At 35.9% G+C, this 22,494-nt stretch overlaps 2 protein-coding genes across 21 annotated transcripts in view; one reads left to right on the top strand and one right to left on the bottom strand.

Moving 5' to 3' along the window:
* Window positions 1–4,136, top strand: part of LOC136836076 (potassium channel subfamily K member 6-like) — a 174,807-nt gene extending 170,671 nt beyond the window's left edge. For 11 of the 19 annotated variants that reach the window (XM_067100013.1, XM_067100012.1, XM_067100018.1 and 8 more), the window contains one exon: window positions 1,093–4,136. In XM_067100013.1, coding sequence (XP_066956114.1) covers window positions 1,093–1,218 — 126 coding nt within the window. In that variant the 3' untranslated portion in view covers window positions 1,219–4,136. Of the gene's footprint in view, window positions 1–1,077 lie in introns of all 19 variants that reach the window. The other 8 variants (XM_067100005.1, XM_067100010.1, XM_067100004.1 and 5 more) reach the window with 2 other exon arrangements.
* mRpS28 (mitochondrial ribosomal protein S28) overlaps window positions 1–22,494 on the bottom strand; it is a 139,195-nt gene that overhangs the window by 16,176 nt on the left and 100,525 nt on the right. Inside the window, exon 4 of one of the 2 annotated variants that reach the window (XM_067100025.1) lies at window positions 18,186–18,285. The exons of the other annotated variant lie outside the window; for it this stretch is intronic. The gene's annotated coding sequence lies outside the window, so the exon portion shown is untranslated. Of the gene's footprint in view, window positions 1–18,185; window positions 18,286–22,494 lie in introns of those variants that run through there. 2 annotated transcript variants of the gene reach the window in all.

The following is a 22,494-nucleotide window of genomic DNA, read 5'->3' on the forward strand; positions in this document are numbered from 1 at the left end:
CTTTTGGATTGTAAGCTTTGGCAACTGCAATCAACCTCCTACGTTGCAAAGCATTCACTCAAGTAGAGGCAACCCTTGGCTCTACCGCCACACCATTACAGGTCGAGAGGAGCTACGACCAGAGGCAGTACCTGTCTGCCTTTGCTCCCTCACCAGATAAGGTTACAACAAGCATATCAAGATGCTAGCTAACTTTTTATTCCAAATTCTTCTCCATATCAGAGTTTTTTGGGGTAGTATATGTATGTCCATTCATCCCACCTCCAATCAATGTGGGATTCAGCTATGTAATTATTTGGTAAGTTACTTATACAACAATGAAATTTTTATAATAAAATAAAGTTTTATAAGTACTTACCAAATAGTTACATGATCGGAGCCCTCCCTCCTCCCTTCTCATGGGCATAGAGCATAAACGAATTGAGCACTTTAGCTACATTGTACCTATTCTTCCCCGTAAGTGGGCGTGGCAGTATACCTACACCCGAAAGAAAAGAGCACTACTGCAAATTTCAAATTTTGAGCTGCCACATAAAGTAGAAACTATAGCTATGTAATTATTTGGTAAGTATTTATAAAATTTTATTTTATTATAAAAATGTCATATTTGCCACTTCTATAAGTTGAATGTTCTGCATGCCTAGGAAAAGTTCTCTAATTAGTTTATCATAAAATTAATTTTCTCTGGTACTTAAGTATGCCTTGTGTCAAGATGCTGCATTTGAAAAAATTAGATTAATTAATTTAAGAAGGGGAAAGGTAGGTCTTATCAAAAACTTTGCACAGTTAGGAAGCAACTGAGAAAAAAACAGAAACAAACACAAACGGGACATTTAACACAGTGGGGAAATAAGGGTATGTATTTAAACATCCTTGACTATCTTGAGAAGCTACCACTTACAGACTGAATAAAACTGCACAATAATTGTGAGGTTAATTTTTTACAGAAGGTTTGTTGTAATTGTAGTCATAACCTATATGTATTTCAAAGATCCCTTCCACACTGAAATCTGCTAAAATTTATAGTATTTATATTCTTTTTTCATAATTTAGACTAAAAAGTTGAACTTTCACAAGGCTTCTGAATTGCAGCACAACGATCAACCTGTCCGCCAGAACGTGAAAGTTGTATCTCGGCCTGTGGATTCTCCAAGCCCTGAAGAAGACACCACACCCGTCCATGCACAGATGCCTCCAATTATTCCTGCAAATCAGTGAATTAATTATATTAAATTGACCTTTGAGCCTCTTTCATGTGATCCTGTTTTTATAAAGAAACTTCCTTGACTTGTCTTTTATGTTTTTAATTTCTTTTACACATTTTATGCTAGTCTTCAACTTAGTCAATAATAATACCTATCTTTGAAAAACTATAAATAAATTACTGTAGTAAAGTTTTTGCCTTATGTAACTATGTACTTGATGTAAACACAGAATTCTGATGGATCTCTGAATGTATATAGTATGTGAAGTCAGTTAAGTCAATATAGCCTTTCCTGTTCATTTAGTATCTGCATCCTAAAAGATGCTACTGTTCAAAAGGTTGACAAGTTAATGGAGTACTCAGGCATTGTTTAATATAGTAATTTGTTGAGGAATATGTCAGTATTATTGTGCAGTGCATAAACATTTTTTGTATAAAAATGACTTCTAAATCTGCATAATGTTTTTAATATTCACAAAACTTTTAAAAGTATATTGATTATCAAATGTCTGATAGAGTTGTGTTATATTGTAGTTTAGCAGTAAGATTGTTCTTAGTCTGAAAATTTAAAACTAACTATAGGGTATTATCAGGTGTGAATGTTTTAAACTGCCACAGGTCTGTAATAAGCAGCAAGTCTCTGGTTGTGGATTCATCAGAAATAATGCTGTTTAAGCCCATCATTACCCAATTGAATTTTTTACTACAGTAATGTCTTTGTCCTAATTGTATACATGTTGCCTGCTAAGAAGAGAAGAGTTTATTACAAAACACTTCGGTTGGCCAAATCATAGTATTCCAAGCTGCTTCATCATAGCAACACAAAAGTATTTAGTGTTTGCTTTTTACAGAGTACAGTATGTATTGCTAAAAAAAAGCAAGACTTTCAAAATGATTAGCTAAAATTTACTAAGAGCTGTAGATCAATAAACTTAAAACACTATGAATATTTATCTTTAATAAAGTAGGAAATATACTTGATCACTGATTAATGCTGAATAAAAGCAATTAGGGCAAAGCAACCACACAGTGTTAACTTTTTAAGACTATTGGAAAAAATTTTCAACAATGAAGAATTCTGAAATAAACTATTAGAAAAAATTTTCAACAATGAAGAATTCTGAAATAATTTAAGAACATAAAACTCAAAACTGCAGTGGTTTGACTGATGCAAGTACCTAGTGAAAATACAGTTTATTTACAAAAGGCATATTGAAAATTGTTCAGAATTTAGTTTTCATGAGCTAAGCTTTGTACATGCGAACATTTTTATAATCTAACACTGTTGCTTATGTAAGCAGTCAAGTTAGTCTTTGCAGGTAAATGGTACAGTATAATGCTCATTCTTTCCACATCATGAAATTCTTTAAAATACTGTTTATCTAATGTATCACATATCTTTTATGTTTATTTAAAATTAAGTTAAGTTTGAATTTTAGTGAAAAAGTATACAATCAAACATTTAAACATGCAATTGATTTCACAACTAAAATATAGCAAATGTATTATTTTATTTTGTGAATACTGATTTTCATTTTATTACACAGCAAAATCTTAAGTTCAGTATGCATTGGGTACCTGTTATTTAGTTTTCAATGCTTAATATTACAGTTTTGTATATTTATAATATCCTTCATGTTTTAAACATCAGTTTTTCAGTTGCATGGCAAAAAATATTGGTTATACAAGTAGCTACAAAACATTGTTGGACTGCTTCATGAAATATTTTTTTTTATTTCAGCATTTTAGAGACTACAAGTATATAATTCATCCCGCTTAAAAGTTTTTTAAAACCATGAAAGTTTCCCTCCATGCACTTTATATTTAACATGGATTAATTTCATATACAACTATAAGTCTAAATTACTGTTAAAACTTTGGTACATCCTTCTATAAGTTTATATCCGTCCACCAAGTCTTGTTCTCTAGATGTTTCTGTTTCTAAGACATTGCACATTCAGTACAGTATGATTTAAAGACTATTGAATTTACAACTTGGTGAGTAATCTGTATACCTTTGACCAAATTCTTTACAATATGAAAAGGGCATTATAATCCAGTGTTGAATTGAATACTTATTTAAAGTGACCATCCTTGTTTACATAGTTTTTCTCATTTGAGATTATGAAGCAATCTCAGCTTTTACCAAGATTAATTTTTATATTATTGTGTTTATCTGATTGCCTCAATATTTTTATGTGCTGTTCAAATTTTTATGTTTCAGTTAATCACTTAAACTTTACCTTTTATGGTAATGAAGAATCTCTCATAGAAATTTCTTATGGCAAACATTCACATCTTTACAATCATGAAATGTCCCCCAAAAATCATACCATGTACAATGTGCATGTTGGTTGAAATATTCTATACAAACAAAAAAATATTAAAAGGCAGATCCATCCACATATCATTACCATCATCATTAAACTAAGTATAGCATTTAACATTTATAATGTAAATTATTTTTTATTACTTGAGCAAAACAAAATGCATTAAAAAGAATTTATCACAAAATAACCTTAATAAATCTAAAATTTTCAAAATTATACTTTCAACAAAATGTTACACCCATAAATCTTAATGTATCATGAATCTTTACTGGTTTATTATAATACCATCATTGCTTTTCTGAAAATGATAACATACTTAAAAAAGACTAACATAATACAAGTGGTAAGTCCTGCAACATCAATGAATTCCGACTAAAATATTTATGCAAATTACCATGACATAACCATCCTCAACCATTGTTAGCCTAATTTGCAGTGATGAATTCCCAAAGGCATATAACATCTGCTGTCTTGAAGACAGAAAGACAATAACCAAAAGTGATTGTTGACACATGCTCACCTTCAACCCATCAGTAGGAAGTAACTGCTGTCATTCTTTCATGTGTGTGTTCATGTTATGCTAATAAAGCCACAAAAACTCTCATCAGCTTTGCTTAGCCAAATTTGAGAAATAAAATCTATTAGCATTCACCTTTGCTCTCCTATTCCTAGTTTCCTGTTATTATCATTTAAATTTCTTACATTTTTTCATTTTCCCCCTGAGTGCTAAGTAATCACCACTGCTATTCCAGACAGTGTCTTGCCAGCCATCAATAAGTAAATGGGTAAAGGAGCTCCAGTCTTCCATATGTTGTGCTGTGGCCCAGTGTTCTACCTGCCTGCCCACCTACGCTCTAATGTTTGTGACTTGCCTAACTCAGCTGACTGGCTTGTTGCCTTGACTCTGGCTGCTCCAGGATATATCAATTTATTTTCTGCCACGTACCTGGTCTGGTCCCTCATCTCGGCCAGCCCTCTCACCTGCCTGTTTGCCAGATTGTTGACTCACCCACTGTGCCCAGCTAATAGTATGCTGCTCTGGCTGTGACTGCTCCCATTCCTAACCACGCTACTGCACTACTTGATGTAATGTATAGTCTGCTGTCTCATTGCTTGCCATTCACTGTACCATGTTACTAGACAACATCACTTGCAGTGCCATTGTCACTTTACCAGGCTCCTGCTCCATTGCTCTGGGCATTTGCTTAATTACAGAATAACTGCTTTGATGCTAAGTGTAGTTCACAAGCATTGTTGTGAAATGACTTGTTTCTTCCATGTTATTCCTGCTAAACAGAGGGCTGATCAGACTCCTCTCCTGCTGCCACTTTGAAGCCCAACCTTGCCACATTTCTTGTTTTGGCTATTCTGTAGATTGTAGTTATTGTTGTTCTTGCTGTAGCTGTTGCACCAGTGACCAAGCATGCTGCTTCAGCTGTTCTGATGATCAGGCTTGCTGCTCCTGTGGTTTCCACTGTTCCAATGTTAGCTGTTCCACCTCTTCCACTTGTTACTAAAATGATGTAGACATCAGCAATATCTGCTGTACCTCCGCTTCCTGCTACTTTGTGTATGCAGCTGGTGCTTCCATCCTATAATGCTCTGAATTTGCTGTTCTTGCTACAGGGACAAACCCAGAAGCACCACATCTTACAGTTACCTTACCAAATGAATTGGTAGTTTGTCCTCCAAGGTGGAAGATAAAGTATTCTCCTTCCAACATCTCACCCATGACCATCATCATCATCATGCACCCCTTATACTGTGGTCATGCAGGAAGTACTCTATGAATGGCACATTCTTGGAATTTTCAAGTATCTTCTTCTTTGGGCCATGCACATTGCAGGGATTCCCACAGCTCCGGTAGCTCCTCTTCCAGCAGATATCACATTTTAAGGTCTTAGGATTAGCACTTATAGTGAGGTCCCGCAGATTAGAAGATGCCACCGGTAATCAAACAGTCTCTGCTGACTTCAGCACCAAGAAGGACCTTGTTGTTGTCATGGTTGTCATCTTTAAGTACTGGGCCTTCCTCTTGAAAGACAAAAACCTTACAGCTGTTTGAAGAAGACACATTTGCCATTGACTGCAATCCCTCTGGCTCCAGTGACCTTGGATAGGGGCTGAGGAAGTTCTTGCCCAGTCAACTTAAAAGCATCAACTGCCTGCCTTCCTACCACTCCTGTGGATCCTTAATCCAGCCTCATATTTGATTCACCTTGTATAGGGATGACAGAATCAGCCCAGTCTTTGCCAGAAGAATCTTCTTCAAAGAGGTGATGGACTGGGTATGTAAGGCAGATACACCCTGGCTGAAAAAGGAAGCATTTACCACTCGAATCTGATCAGAAGTTGCCCTGTATAACTCCAACTCTAAGGCCTTTGAAGCTACTTCTGGCCACAGTGGTAAGACTGTCCTTGATGATGTAGAGTTGTGGGGAGAAGGCATATCTTTCTTTTATCTAGGGGAAAGGTGTTCAACCAATTTTGTGCCCTTCATTGTGAGTTAGCAACAGGTCTACAAGTCTTCAAGAGATCTGGCTGGTGCTGGCAGTGAGGCTGAGGCAAGACCTGGATCATCTATGCAACTTGTGCATTACCTGGGCCTTCCACTGAACTGGAGGCAGTCGACCCTAGTCCCATTCAAAACAGTGACATACCTGAGTACTGAGATCACTGTGTAAGCAGGCTTAGTTCATCCATCAGCTTACAATCTCAAGCTTAGCTCATCCATCAGCTTACAATCTCAAGACTTGCTTTTGAAGTTTCATGATTTTCAACAGCATCTGAGGGGCTGCTGGACCAGGATATTCACAAGCACTTTGGAAGCTTTTGGGGCAGGCCTTGGTGGACTGTTCGTGACAAGACTGAACCACAAGCTTCCAGTGTCTTGTATTGTTGAGCACTACCATGGCTAGGACAACCTTAAGATAAATGCCTTCCCACAGTTCAGGTGCTAATGAAGCCAAGAGCCTCCAACCACCCCAGGGTGCCATTTGACTGCTTCATTGTGGCCACAGCACATGTGGTCTGCCATTCTCCCTCACTTCATAGTGGATACTATCAAGACCATGTTCACAGGGAAGAGAGTACTGAAGCAACTGCATTGCACAATTTTTACAGCAACCAGTGCATACTACATCATCATGCTTGGATACTTATCTAAGAAAGCCTTAGAGCTCAAGGTTTTTGGAAATTCTACAGACCCTCAACCATCATCATCAACTGCCTAAGTGGAGCATTTTCACTGGCTGGTATAGTGAGAAAGGTGTTAATCCACTTAGTAACTGATGCAGACCTTTTCATCTAAATCTACCTCTAGAATAAGCTAGCAGTGTCTGCAGCTCATATCAAAAGAAGCAACATACAAGTAATTTTAACTCTCTTAGAATTGGTCACTCATTTAACACATGGATATTTGATGAACAGCATACATTATCCACTCCCTATATGTACAGTAACACTAACAGTTTAACATTTTTTGTGTGGATGTCCAAAATATAATTGACATTGAATGTCAAGTTTTGGAAACACATGAAAGAAATGAACCCAACTGTAAAATTTGCGAAAGCTTTCACTGAAAAATCTAAACTTTTTTATTAAAAAATACATCTCCTTCAGTCCAACCTTGAGAGAGCAACATATATATACCCCAGCATCATCTTTTCATGAAAACAGTCAACAATGAGCGTAGCCTTTGCTCTGGAGTTTTTCTCTAGGCCACAGTGACCAGCAGCACCATAAGACCCATTTGCCATTCCAGATTTATTGGCTGAAGTACTGAGAGACTTCTTTGCCTTGTAAGGGCAGCTATTTGGCACTACCATAAGAGGAAGAGACATCTGAAGGAGGTGTACATCAGTCTCTTCCTTTCTACAGAACAGCTGAGGAAGCACAGGCAGCCCTGGTTTCAGTGGGGGTTCCGTTCTGACAGAGTGATGATAACCGAAAATCACAGATAACTGAAAGTTGGTGATTTTCAGGGCTTTTTTTGTCGATTTTCAGCACTTACTGGCACAGGCGCAGATAAGCAGAAATGGGCAATTTTCGGCGCCAAAAATCACCGATTTTCGTCACTTGACAAGCGCCAGTAAAACCGGATCGCTGATAACCGGGGACTGCCTGTAAGCAATACTCTTTAACAGTATGTTGCCCTGACTACAGCAAATTAATTCTCCAGAGGTACTTGGATGTGCCTTAAAAGAAAGCTATTCAGGTGAGTATGAGTGCATGTGATCATGGCCCTCTCAACTTCAACTGCTTTTCGAGGAACACTGAGATTTTGGTAATTCTAGTAGTTAAATGGGAACTCCAATCTACTTTTGCCAATTGTTACCTAAGAGTTACTTTAGTTTGCAAAACAGAGCAGGGATGTGCTCCTTCAGCCCATTAGTCACACACACCAGGGCATTTTTACCTCCAGTGGAAGATCCAATGCATTCTTCTTTCTCCTCCTCCTATCATCATTTTATCTGAGAGACATAGTCTCCCTAGGTGAAAAGCAACTACATCCACTTAAGATGGTTACAAACAATTCAAACAAAATCCTCCAAAGAACCCATTGGACCTTGCTGCAACTGTTTGTCACATTCTCCATTAGACTTTTGCTACAGCTTAATGTCACAATCTCATCCTCCCATCTAAATAAGAAATTGAGGTAATTATGACTGTTTGTCATGGAACAAGTAAGGGTTTCACAACAATTTTCATATGCATTCACCAGTTATAAAGAATGCCTGCCTACCAGTCCTCTTCTTCTCACACTCATTAATCATCACTTTTAAACTATTTTCCCCGCCTTTAAGACAAACGAAATTATGTGTTGGGAGAAATTTACCACTATGAATTAGGCTTTGATATGACTGATGGGTTTGTGTGAAAAAATAAGTTTTGTTGTAAAACTTCATATATGTAAGTAGTAACATTTTTAAAAAAAGAGAAAATTCATGCTTAAATGGACAGCATAATCTAGTAAACATTATAGAAGTCAGGTCATTCACTGCCAGGTAGTTTGACTACACCACTGTGTCATTTCTGGGATCATATAACTGACTCAAAAGACAATTTTCCTTAAATAAGAGGTGAAAGTTGAAAAGTTGTCAGCTAGGCAAGGAGAGGCCAAGGGAAAGGGGACTGGATGAAAACAAAATGAGCTATAGAGCTGGGTGCTGAAGAGATGGTACAAACCACTCAACAGTGCTTAGTGCTTAAGTCACACTGTTGGCAGTAATCTCTTACATGGTAACTGGTTTGACCAGTGTTGTTTAATAGGTGTACTTAATATTACTGCTGTAATTATAAATGATAAATGGGTTCTGTATAATTAGATTACAGAAGAAATTCTGAAATGAATGAATTTAACTGAAGGCAAAATAAACATTTCCCCCAACCGACTTATAATGGGAAATGGTAAAAAAAAGACTTCCCTGGAAACTTTACATGCTAAAAGGTGAATTGACAGCCCAAAAAGTTATTTAAGCTTGACTTGCTGACTTGACTATACCGTATTCACAGCAAGAAGAAAATTACTGTATTTCCTGGCATAAAAGACACTGACCTCAAAGAAGTACCCAACTTTGGTAAGCAAAATTTTAAAAAAATTTCATTAAAGTACCATGGCTTTGGCTGCTGTAGTATATCAGTTAATTTATTTTAAAAAATACTTTGTTGTATGCTTCTAATGTTTATTGACTTTAATATTTAATAAGCTTTTCTAAAGCTGACATAACAGTGAACTGAAAAAGTGAAACAGATTACCAAGTAACATGCAGTATCCTCTGCCCACCCGTGTTTCAGCAGAAATTTTCTTGGATGGGGCTACAGTTGGTACAGCATTTTAAGATTCTGATACTGATTTACTGAATATAGGCATTTGCTGCAATTCTTTTATTCTAAGATAAAGGAAAAACTAGACTCTACAATAGAGAATATATAAATGGAATAACATTGTACAGTAATGCACAGTTACACTTTGTAACCACACAAACCTGACATCTAACCTGGAACAAAATAAAATGAAAATTAATGTCTACATCACAATATTACAAATAAGGATCAACATTTTAATATGTTAAAAACTTCAAATCATTTTGTACATTGTTACCATCTGTAAAACTAACACATGAACATGTTTGATTTCAAAAGTCTTGCTACAGTAAGATTACCGATACAGGAATGAATCTTTGTAACTACACTTTTATTTTATTGTTTTTTTATGATACTTCTGTTTATTTTAAATTTTAACTTTAATGTATACTCTTCATTCAGAGGTCATTTACAGGAGTTCTGATACTGTCTAGCAAAGATACCCTACCTCTAAGGTTAGGATATGCTAATGGAAAATGTAACCTTCAGCCTCTAAGATGCACAGTAAATTTCAGACACATTTCAGGGAAAATATAGTGTCCTCAAGGAAATACAGTAATTCATCCTTCTTTGAATGAACACTATAAAATACAGTGCCTCTTTGTACCTCAGTCTAAGATGGTATATGGTATGGATATCATAATCATTCTAAAAACCTAATGCATTAGTTTATTTTGGAAAATTATATCTTTTCTGTGTTTTCACTAGATATAAAAATGCAGTAATACAGTATAATCTACACTGATACAATCTCAAAAGAATACTCTTTAAAAACTAACCAAAACTATCACCTTTAATATACAGCTGCAAGTATTTACATTAATGTACAATAAAGTATATGGGACAACTTTGAAGCTTGACTACTATTCTGACTAGCCATAATTATTCTTCACAAATGGAGGAAAAATATAAATATATCTCCATAATATGAAAATTTAACAATATGCACTCCCCTCAAGAAGTTCAAAAAAATTTTTAAAGTGAATATGATGGCTTTCTGAATAATCCCAAGATTTAAAAATAGTAAAATGAAATGGAATTTGCTCACCAAGCATTTCTATTGAAAACAATTCTGGAGTTCCCACAAGTTTGACAATAAATTGCCAATGGAAAAAACTACATTTGTTGAGTTATTCCATTTTGGCATAATCCAGCATAATTTTGGAGTACCAAGTGACTTTTGATGACTTTGAAAATATGGAATCTGAAAGATGTTTTAAGTATATTTCAACAACTAGTTTTTTACCGAAATAAACACCAGAAAACATTAAAGTACACACACCAGAAATATAATACTGTAAGAATAATGAAAAATTAAATTAAATGTGTATTCAACTGATGTACACATCTTAAAATTGAGCATCAGAAAGATCCTTGTCAAGGTATTTTAGAAAAGCTCAACAGATCACTGAAGGTTTTTAATTTATATTTATATATCTGTATATGATGTATGATGTATATACTATAAACACAGGGAATGAAGCAGTATACAGTACTGAAGACTGGAATGTTCATTAAATACAATACTGTACTGAAAGAAAAGGAAAGCAAATTTCTTTTACAGCTGGAGGAACTAAGTTCAGTGATCAAAAAATTGAACATGGTGTACCAGAAGCCTTTTTATTAGGTAATTTAGCCAGACCACAGTCAAAATTACCAACATAGGACTGGCTTCAAGGGTTTGTCTTTGAGCATTTAAAAAACATAATATCAGCCATCTTATACATCACACCCTTTAATGTCTCACGGGACCTGTACTTCATGTAACTGATAACACTATTTACTTTATAAGAACCTGACTGATACCTACTTTTAGTATGTACACCTAGTGTTAAGCATTAATAAAATCTAATGGACTCAAAACAGTGCCAAGAAATTGAAAACTTTGAAACAAGCCTTTATTGAGTGACTATTATGTTCTGAAACTTTTGAGTTCAATATTCATATGCATAACACAACACTTTAATAAAAATGTTTGTAAATTATGACTAGTTATCCAAAGCTCAACTATTTTTACAGATTCTTACTACAGCCTGTACCTATATAGGCAGTATAAATAACCTTTCTTAATAATCATGGAAAATGTCAGTTCAAAATAAGAAGCATACTACAGTATGTGGAATTCATAATTCTTCAAATACATTTTTTATCTTAAAAAAATAAATATTTTTATTTACATTTTAGTGATACCATACGAAAACCCTTTTATGATAAATACTGGTATTTCAATTAAAGTTTAAAACTGTTGGTAAATTACTATCCGATATGTCAGATTTTTAATATAATTAAATAAATTTTTGTACTGTTTATTTAATGAGCATTTCAAAGTGCTTTCTTAATAACTGTTCTTTCCCTTGATTTTTCTATATTTAGTGTTCTATGCAACTGGATTAGTAATTTTTTTTACAAAGTGCAGCTACTTATTGTCCACTTACTCGACGTACAACACTGCTATGGTTTTAAATTTAACAAAATTTTGAAAAAATTAAAGGGTATCAGTGAAATGTAACATTTTTGAAAGCTAATTATGGAACAAGTATTCCTCACTTTTCCTTGCATACACTGCAGCCAAAAAGCCTTTAAAATAGACCAGCCTATACTTTACTTTATTAAGCTGTTCACCATCTATACACTGCACAGTAGGCTCCTTCCCAGGTAATTTCCAAGGCTCTCTCTACTAAAATAAGACTTTTATTTTCATATAAATCCTTTCAAAATAGAATACTTTAGGGTAATAAAATTTTAAAAGACAAATGAACTTTATTTTATATTATGCAGTTTTAACTGTTTAGCCATTTTTTTTTTATTCCATTACCTCTATTAACAATACAGAGTGCAGTTCCTCAGCTCAAAGTTCCTCAAAGTATGTTACATTCAACCCAACAGAAAAAAGGGTTCATCTACACTTTTTCTATTGGCAATTTTTAGATGGCAAAAAATTATCGATAATAAATTGTAAAACCTACAACCAACTGGTATAACTTGGGTTTATAAGTGGAAACACATCTGCAATTTGGCATTCAAGGATTATAGTGTCAGCATTTTTACATCCACCTGCACAGAAAGGTGACACAGACAGCAGCTGTGATCTATGCATCCCAGCATCATAATAGCCATTTCCAAAGAACTAGATACTATATCTAGTTTAAAAGTAAAATCCCATAAAAGCTCTAGTTACAATAACATTTACTTTCAATTTAGCACACTAATAGCTAAGCCTGTATCCTTAATTAAAAATGCTCTAAAAGAATTGTTATACTAAACTCCTAATCAGCCTTGTCCCATGTAAGACAGACCCATCAATGCAGTCTTGAAAAGTTGGGAGGAAGGTTCCACTATGAATACCCAAGCCACAGTGCACTGTCCAACACCAACACCTCAGTTATTTTGTGAAGCCCTGACTGCAATGCACATACGCAGTGTTTCCCAGTTTTCCCTGGTTTTCTCTTGGTTATTGCACTGTTTCATGTCCCCTTACCTGAAATAGTCTAGGTTTTGATAAATTTTTCTTTTTGCACCCTTTTGCTTTGGTCGGCACCATCTTGTCACTTATGCATCCTTGTGAGTACACACCACAGTATAGTATTCATAAGCCCTTCTTTCAATTGATTTTGTATCTTTACTTGACTTCTATCAGGTAACTTTTTCCCTTGCATAGCCCTTTTCTTTACTTCTCCAGGAATCGGCAGTTGTCAAATATCTCCAGTTTACAATTATACCTAGGTTCACAAACTTAATTTGTTTGAGGACACAGCTCATGACCTGAATCAATTTTTCCCATTTAAAATAATGAAAATACAAATAATCTGTTCAAACCTCAGAAACACTGACTTTTTTCAATTTTTTTAATGCTTTTCTGGGACAGAGAATATAGACTTAAAATAACTTAATTATGTACAAATACAGTAGCGCACTGAGATAATGGACCGTGGTATATCCTACGTACAGATATGTCGGTGCGAAATGGAATATCGATGTGAGGGTTTTCGCCTCTGTTTTTTCACATCAGGCGCTCTTAGTGGGTACACCACTCGCTTACCAGCATCCCTTGAGTTATTGTTACTGTTTCTTTATTAATTTACATTGCTTTAATCTCTAAAAATTATGTTAAAGCTTTTACTGTCCTGCAGTTAATATTAAAAATCAGCTGTTTGCAGATGTTAGTTACCATAACTAACACACATTTACTAAGAGTTGCGTTACAGATGGCTTGTTAAAAACTTTCTTATTTTCAAGGTAATTCCATAAATAAAATATTCATCCATCATGCAATTGAAAAGGTGTTAAGAAAGTATGCCACAAACTTCAAGCAGCAGGTATTATAGCTGTGGCTAAAGAAACGAATACTGTAATGAGCAGACTCCAAAACGATTCGGAGGCAAAAGCAATGCCTGAAACTGACAAAATCCCACATGTACTTCATTTAATTGGTGCGTTTATAAATAAAGCAGTTGCAGTTTTTAAACCCAGATTTGATAATTTACGAAACAAACATCTTCCTGAATTAAGTTTCATTGGGCACTAAAGACAGTGATGATGTTGGTAAAATTAAATCAGCTGATGATTTAAAGAATGTAAACAAAACCAGAATGCAAATGGCACATGATTGCTCTGTTCATATTTTGTAATATGACGATAATACATGCAGTATAAAAAGATACTGTAAAACAAGTTTTATTAAAATTATTATTATTCTCAATACAACTATTATTTTGACTCTTGCAAATTGATATATTGGTGTAACAACCTTACCAAGGCAATTCTCTCTCCCTCTCTCTAAAAAATTTCTGAACATTTGGTTCGTAACATGATTTGTAAGTGAACATGACTGTTTGTTAACCGAGGTACCTCTGTATATGGTTTTAAGCTTAACACTAGACACATTTAATTGATACTGAACTTGAGCATGGATTTTCATGGAAAAGTATTTATTTATTCCCACTAAATTTTGCACTTTTTTTAAGTACAGTGAGTTTTGTCTTTTACTCTGTTCATGATAACAGTTGCCTTCAGATATGTTTCCATCTTTGCTTTAATAGGTGTACTGTACTTTTTTTCCATTTCTTGGACTATGTGAAGTAACATTCCTTACTGTATCATTATCTTACCACTTATGCTAACCTTCCGGGAAGAATATTTTTATTGACACATACAGTACTGAACTATAAGCTGAGATTTTTAGATTATGTTCTTTCCACTTGTTGACAGTCAATTACATATTATAGGATTTTAACATTTATTTTGGCCACTGGATTGTTTGCCCTGTGCACTATTTCTGTCTTAACATCAATTTATTTTTTTTTTTTTTATCATGCACCTGCCACATATTTTGTGCCATTTTTATTGGAAGAATGTAACTTTAATCATGCTTCAGTGTTCCCCTTAAACCAGTTAGTAAAGCCTATGGTTTTTTCAGGTTATCCTTGGTAATACCCTTCTGTAAGGATTCACCTTTCCCCTCATGGCAGCTGACATGCATTACAAAATGCCTGACAGTTGGTGCTTTCAGTAGTGTGTAGGCCTCAATTGTTTTGAGTGATCCCTTTCCAGCTTGTCTGATGTTGACTGCTCAGTGTTTGCCCATCCTTTGAATGAAGGGGGCCCATCACCCCCAAAGTCCTTGAGGGGTTTTCTCAGACATCTTTGTCCTACAGGCATGGCTTACAAAGATTATAGTTTTCATGATTCTTTTGGAAAATGCAAGTACTTCACAGTTACCTCCCCAATTGTTTCCTCCAAGCAGTTTTGTCTTGTGCCAGGCTATGGCCGTCAAGGCTTCAGTTTGTCAGAATCTGAGAGATGTTCTTCACAATTCTTATTAACAGGTGTTACACAGAAACTGCTGATGTAGTTCCTCGATTCACAATGTTGGGGGCATGGACACTCCTCCAGTTGGAGTACAGGAATGGGTTGTATGATATTAGGTTCTGAACTACATCCAATCTTCTCAGGCTCCTCCTCCTTCACTATCTCCGTTTGAGTAACTCAACTAGCTTTTGGGTTTGCATTTTTCTGCCATGGCAAACTTTGATTATGGAAATGCAAGATCAGGTTTGTTTGCTAGTCAATAATCGAAGTTCTTTGTTTACAGTTTCATATGAGGTTTCAGTCATGCTTCATTTTGCCTGCATTTATGACTCCTTTCCTTCACAGTAGTTACTTCTTTCAGACGTCTGCATAGTCCCACAACACAAGTGAAAATGCTTGGCTGGGCCTGTTTGTAATGTCTCTGTCTTTTGGGCACTATAGATCCTATTCTCCTCAGCCAGGTTTGGCAGCTTGGGCTGTTGATGCCATACTCCAGTTTGACAGAGAGTCTATGCTCTCATCCTTTCGTGTTTAGGAGGTGCAGAGAGACTTGGAAGTTCTGGTGTCCTTGAAGCTGAGCTTACTCGTCACTCCAATCCCCTTTTTTTTTTTAATAGTGGCAATGGTTTCTTACTTTCCTCAGCTCCTCAGGGAGGGTTGCTCTCCATGATCATAGCAGCACCTCTCTCATGGGATAGCAAGTCTTCTCCCTCCACCCTTTACACACACTCATTGGGATGCATGGTTGGGACAACATACAGGATTCTTGCCTACCTGGTCCTTGGTTCCTGTATAACAAACAACTATTACAGTACTCTCCAAGGAATGTCTCTTTGCTTTTGCTCCTCTCTTTTTTAAGATTCTTTGCCCCATCCCACTACAGGCTTCCTCTAGAAGGAATGAGCTCCTGACAGCAACTGAAGTTTTCATGTTGTATCCCCCTATGAATCCTAGAGTTCCAAGGGCTTCCATGAGGTTTCAAGCCTTTACTTAACAGCAGTCCCCAAAGCTCTGCTTATTGCTTTCTGGAGTACTACTGGACACTTACCTTCAAAAATATTTGTTGTTTGCTCTCAACCCTTTAAAGCACTTCGGTTGGGTCCATACCTCTGACATTCCCTCATCCTAACTGTTGGTATTTACAGGGAACTCCAATTAGCCCCAAAATTTGCAGCTAAGAACCTCCTTACAGTAAATGCTCATTCTTTACCTCTCTGGCTTTTGATGCCTTGCCCTGTTTTTCTCCAGTTTCATGCTAAGTGGGGTTCTCAAACATGCCTCTATCAGTTTAGAGCATTCCAGCCCTCTCACTTTATTCAGTTCAGAATCAAGTTTGTTTTCCATGCTTTTATCTATAAATGTGGTTCAGTACCTGCAGATGTTTCTTTTAGTCTGATAACTGACCCAGGTCTTGTGCTACAGGACTAAGGTTTCATGACCTCATAACTTATCCCTTGTGTACACATACTGTAGAAGGGTGTCTTTCTTGAAGTACCTGGCTCAGGTGCTTGCTGAGTGAACTATCTAGGGATTTGTCTTATGATGCATCCATTACTTACAGAAGCTACTCTAATTTTAGAGGTTTTCTGCCCTCTGCAGAATTTGAATTTCGCATTTTCATCTAATATTCTCATCAGAAGCCCTTCTGCTATGTCCAACCTCTTGGACTGCAATTCATGGTAATTAACCCTTAATGGACAGATCCCCTCAATAGAGGATCTAAAACAGTTTTTGGGTGGTGGACGTATCCCCTCTCAGGAGTATTAATATTACGCACCATAAGATTTGGCTGTATCGAGAGGGAAAAGTCTCCAATACTTTAATGGCCCATAGATGAATTGTGGCAACTAAAGAATTCAGCTCAGCTCAGTCGCAGGTGTCTCATGGAATTTAGTATTGTTCTTACCTTGAAGGGGGAATGTCTTGCTCCTTTCTCTCACACGACGTCTTTTTATTTATTTGCTCATAAATATACCCAGGGATTGCTGTTGGTTTTAGTCCCATCTTTTATGATATAATGTCATTTACAATTGTAATTTTGTCAAGAAATATTAGAAAAAACATGTAGAAATCCAAAAAAAGTTACTGCATTTCCCGATCTCAGTAAATTTACGTAAATATTTTACAACAAATATGCTCAGAATTTGTTACTGATTTTATTTTGTATCTGTTATGATACTGTATGAGCTATAATTATAATTTCACAGAGTAAAATAAAATAATTAGAAAAAACATGTATAATGTGGTAAAACTTACGAGTGTTTTGTGAAAGAGGCCCCACACAAGGTTGTAAATAGTCACTTTCAACTTCCCATGGAAGGTAGGGAAAATCTTTTAGAATTTTTGTTCTTATACCATGTGCATCTGCATATCTTCCACTTTCCAATGATGTGTTTTTTCTTAAACTGGCCAACCTTAAAGTTTGTCCAGTCTGGGTGGCTGCACTGATATATAATTAGCCTGCCCCTTAAGGGTTAAGATTATTGGATTTTCTATAAAAAAAACTGTTTTTAAAAATACAAAATTTTTATACAAACCTGTTAATCATAATCTTCAGTGCTCTGTTCCCTCTCCCTTATTTTTCCGGATGGAAGTTAGCCCAGAAAAACAAGAGATAATGGTAGCAAATGGTTTTCCTAGATTGGTTTTACTCAGGACAAATTATGGTTTATGGGTTTGCATAAAAACTTACCTGAAAAAATATTTTATGGGATTGTTAAATTTTCTCTCTCTTGCACAATTATCTTTTATATTTGAATAAATACAATTATGGCTAGTAAACAGTCCCACCCCCACAAAAAATGCTCCTGAATTTGCACATTTAACATCAAATGTTCCTTTCCAATTCAGCACACATTTCTCAATTAGTAAAAAAGGTTCAGTGATATACATTAAGCTGAGCATTCACTCACATAGTCCATTATATTCGAAGTTTGCAGTACTTAGAAAAGAAACACCAAAAGATCAACTTACCTAATAATGAGTTTGGTATTCTGGCTTAATGTTTGAACTTACATTTCAATAAACTTCTGACTTCATAAAGATATATGCAAGTTTCATAATTTTTCTAGTTTATTCCTGAGAAAATAAAACATTTTTAGACTATTCTAATACAGTAATCAGCCCATTATATTTTACCTTGACCAAATATTAACTGTCCTCTGTTCATAAACCCCTTGAACCTACAACAACAGTTTCCTCTTGCTGGCACAAGATAGAGTACAGTAAACACATTACATGCAGACTCAACCAAGGAACATATACTGGTTAGTTCATTCTACTTTATGTAAACTGGGAAAAGCAAAATACTGTAAATGAGACTCGGATCATACACAGAACTTAAAGAACATACTCTATGTATAGCAAGTCATTTGTATGTTAATATATGGAGTGCAAACACCTTTAAAAGCCAATGAAAAACTGGAATCTAACCTGGAGTAATATCATTCATTGTAATAGGATAAACTGTGTCAAAAGTTGTCCTGTGTCAGAAGTTGTCAATACCCTAGACAAGACAAAAAATATCATTTCCAAACAAGGTTTGTATATAAATGAAATGTCAAACTTAAAATGCAATTTAAGGAAAATTGTTAAATTTTTCAAAACTTTAAATTCTTGCTTGACTAGTTAACGCAGGTTATTATTCAAATACTAAAAACCTAATTACTTCCTTACATTAGTTTGGTAAAGTTCCAGTACCGTACAATACTTATGAACATAATCCTGTTAACAAACTAATGAAGTATTCTACTGTCATTTATATTCACAGCCAGTATTCAAGTGTATTTTGAGCATTCTTTTTCATTTTTAGAGATAAAAATGATTCTTTCCCTTCTATAACAAATCACACCATTTTATTATAAAAAACCACCGCAAGGAGCTGACAATCATGAACAGTGCAGTCAAGTAAAGTTCTTTCCAAAAATAATCATAAAAGGTGTAGCTGAATGAAAATGTTGAAAATACTCTCAATAACTGTACTATCCTTCATTTGATAAATACTTGGCTGCTTCATATTTTTTAAATTCATGTCCCAGTATATCCTTTTTTATAGAAATGTTCATTTAAAAGTGCCTGAGGTGAAAAGAACTGCCCTAAAATCTGAAGACACAGTCAACAAATGTTTTATTTTCGGCTGAAAATATATTATACAAGCCCTATTCAGTAAATAATCCTACTTTAAAGCCATATTCAGTAAACACTCCTACATAATCTTTACTGGGAATAAATCATTTCCCAGATCCTGTCATTCAATGCCAAAATAATGGTCTATCTAAAGGATACCTTTCAAGCTTGCAAGTTTAGCTATTATGCATTTTATCCTTCTATTCTTAGCAGAAATACAGTAAATAACCGTCAATCTTGTTATGTACAAGCAGAGCAACTGCTATGTTTGTAAAACTTTTACTTATCTTTTTTAGTCCAGTTGATGTAAATATGTCATTCAGCTTCATAACATGAAACGGTAGTACTAAGGATGACTGTTGTTAATCATTATTGTCTTGTAATTTGATGTCTGTGATACTGTGTCATTTGGATGCTGAAAGTTTATGTAACTGTTTATAAATACAAAAATATCTTATACTGCTATCTTTTACTGAACCACATACACCTAGTACAGTAACACCTTCCATGCTAGGCCTTGTGTTATATGTCCTGTCCAATCTCACCCTTTTCCAGATCAAAACGTGCTATCTCAATGGATGGATGAGTCAGGGTAAGCAACTGGGCAGAAGCTTAGATTCTTCTCCACCCCCAACCCCCTCAAACTCCAACAGCAACTACTTTGACCCTAATAGTCAAGTTGCCAACCTATGTACCCTGTAGATGACCCTGAAATGGTAATTCCTGCAAACTCTTTTTGTGGAACGATGTTGTAAACAATTAAATCCACAAAAACCACAAAAAGAGTCATATAACTTGGCTGCTACTTGGAAAACACTAAGTATTCAAGATAGCTATCGCCACCAACTTGGTTGAAGAGCAGTTTTCAATTTTTTTTTCTAATAAACATAGTGGGTTATGTAATACCTCTTTTTCAAGTTTCAAAGGGTAGGGAGACCATTTCTGAACTTTACTGATCCAAGGTCAAACACAAGCTCATTAAAATTATTATCAAAGACTTAGTAACCATCCAGATATAGAAATGCAAAAGACTGTCTTGTATGTTTGGGCACCATATAATTTTGGAGTTTCTTATAACAATATTATCAATCCTTGTTTGTTGTAATACCTTGCCACCAATATATTTTTAATACTACCCTGCTAATCTTCATTGTTGTCATTATCCTCATCATGGAGTAGTCCTCCTCCATAATCAGTGTTAAAGTTACTATCAAAGTTGCTTGGTTTCACCTTAAGGTGCTCAGGCAATGTCAACCAGGTTCCCCCAACCCTCTACCACAGACACCACACCACAGCAGTAACTGACCAAGATACAGAGCCAGTGATTTTCCAATGCCCTGGGGGAAGCACGAACTCCCAACATCCAAAGTAGGGATTCCAAGACACTAACTACTATACTACAAGTGACCAGCTGGTATAGTGTTCATCTGCTTGATAGTGAAATGACTAAGAGGCATTTCCTCCCTCACACTCGCAGTAATTTGTGCAGGAAAGACCTGCATTGTTGCAACTAAAAGCTTTGTCATCTGCAGGGCAACTGCTACTCTGCACATCCAGAAGGCCTTGGAAAGCAACTGATCATGTTAAGATGACTGGGGTGATATCACGGTGGAGCATTCAATTCAGGTGGATCCTGTTGGTTTGCTGCTTTCCCCAAGAGCATCCGATGGTGTGCTTGGAGCATGTGCACTGCAGGATGGTGTAAATTTCTTCAATGGTGGTGGATTTTCCCGGCTTCAGAAATAACATGTACACATGTAAAAGAAGCTTTCAATATTCTACAACTTTCTTACTTACAAAAAGATAGGAAAAAGCTGTCTGCAGTCTTTCTGATCACTACATCGAAGCCTGAGAAGACTGTCTACAGGAGCCTGTGAGCTGGAATATTTCCTATTCCAAAGGGGTATGGCACTGTATCACAGCCTGATAATGCATGGAGACCCTAAAGGTGACTACACTTTTTGGGCCTAAACACTGAATCGGTTCATTGAGGTCAAGGAAATCAAATCTCAACTGTGTTTCCCATTCTTGATGTCCAGTACACTATTAGGACAAGTATGTCAGTTTCATTGCTGATGATGCATATGATCTTGACACCATCTGCTGCAGCCTTCATCATGTAACTACCAATGGTAATGTCTGCCTCAGCATGGGTGACAGTCCTGCTTACTGACCAATCAAATGTTGTGTGGAAGAGTGTAGCCACACAGAGTGTTGTTCAATATTGTTTATTATGAAGAATGACTTTATAACAAGGAAGAGAGGGGGAGGTAGTGTGCGTTTCCTTGTCTGTTCATGATCCTTTGTTCTTGGAATTTCATTTTCATAACTATAAAACCAACCGAATTTCTTGGAACAAGAGAGGTACTGGGCAAGTTGAATGCCGAATCTTTCAAGCCAGGTCCCCTGCAGTCCCAGCCACTGGCAATGTGACGTGGAACAGCTGCTGGCCAGCATGATCTAGAACAATGATTGGAGCAGGTAGATTCGCGATAGAAACTCAGTCTCTGATTAACACAGCCCTAATCCCTTCCTCAATTTAACCTGTACTTCAAATCAATAAGAGCTGGAGGGACTGGACTAAGTTCAAAATGTAAAATGTCAAGATACTCCCTGAACCAACAAGCAAATGAATAGTGTCTCAAAATTAATGACAGTTTTTCCTTTCACAAACACATACTGCTTTTTTTAATACCTCCATTGACTGGATCTTTTTTTTTACACTGCTTTGTGGAAATTACTGCTCAAGGAAGAAGAAAATTCTTTACTTTGCTTACCCCAATAGCCATAGTATCAATACATTAACTGTGGTGGATGCCAGTTGACCATATTTTACATTGCACAGACCTTAATGCTACTTACTGAAGGGTGCATACATGTGTCAGGTTGTGACTGACTGACTGATTATGAAATTTAGGTCTTGAAGACCAAGTGCCGGAACCCATCAGGATTATTCAGCACCATAATGAAGGTGAAAAATTACATTTTTATAATAAAATAAAGTTTTATGTATACTTACCCAGTAATTACATAGCTATTAGTTTCTTTTAACCAGGAGCTTAAAATCTGAAATTGAGGGTCACGTTAGTTTGTTTTGGTTATGGCGACATGGCCCGCCCACTTTCCGGTGTAAGAGAAGGTACAACATGGCAAAGAGCTTCA

This window comes from Macrobrachium rosenbergii, chromosome 56, assembly GCF_040412425.1.
Source record: "Macrobrachium rosenbergii isolate ZJJX-2024 chromosome 56, ASM4041242v1, whole genome shotgun sequence".
Lineage (NCBI taxonomy): Eukaryota > Metazoa > Arthropoda > Malacostraca > Decapoda > Palaemonidae > Macrobrachium > Macrobrachium rosenbergii.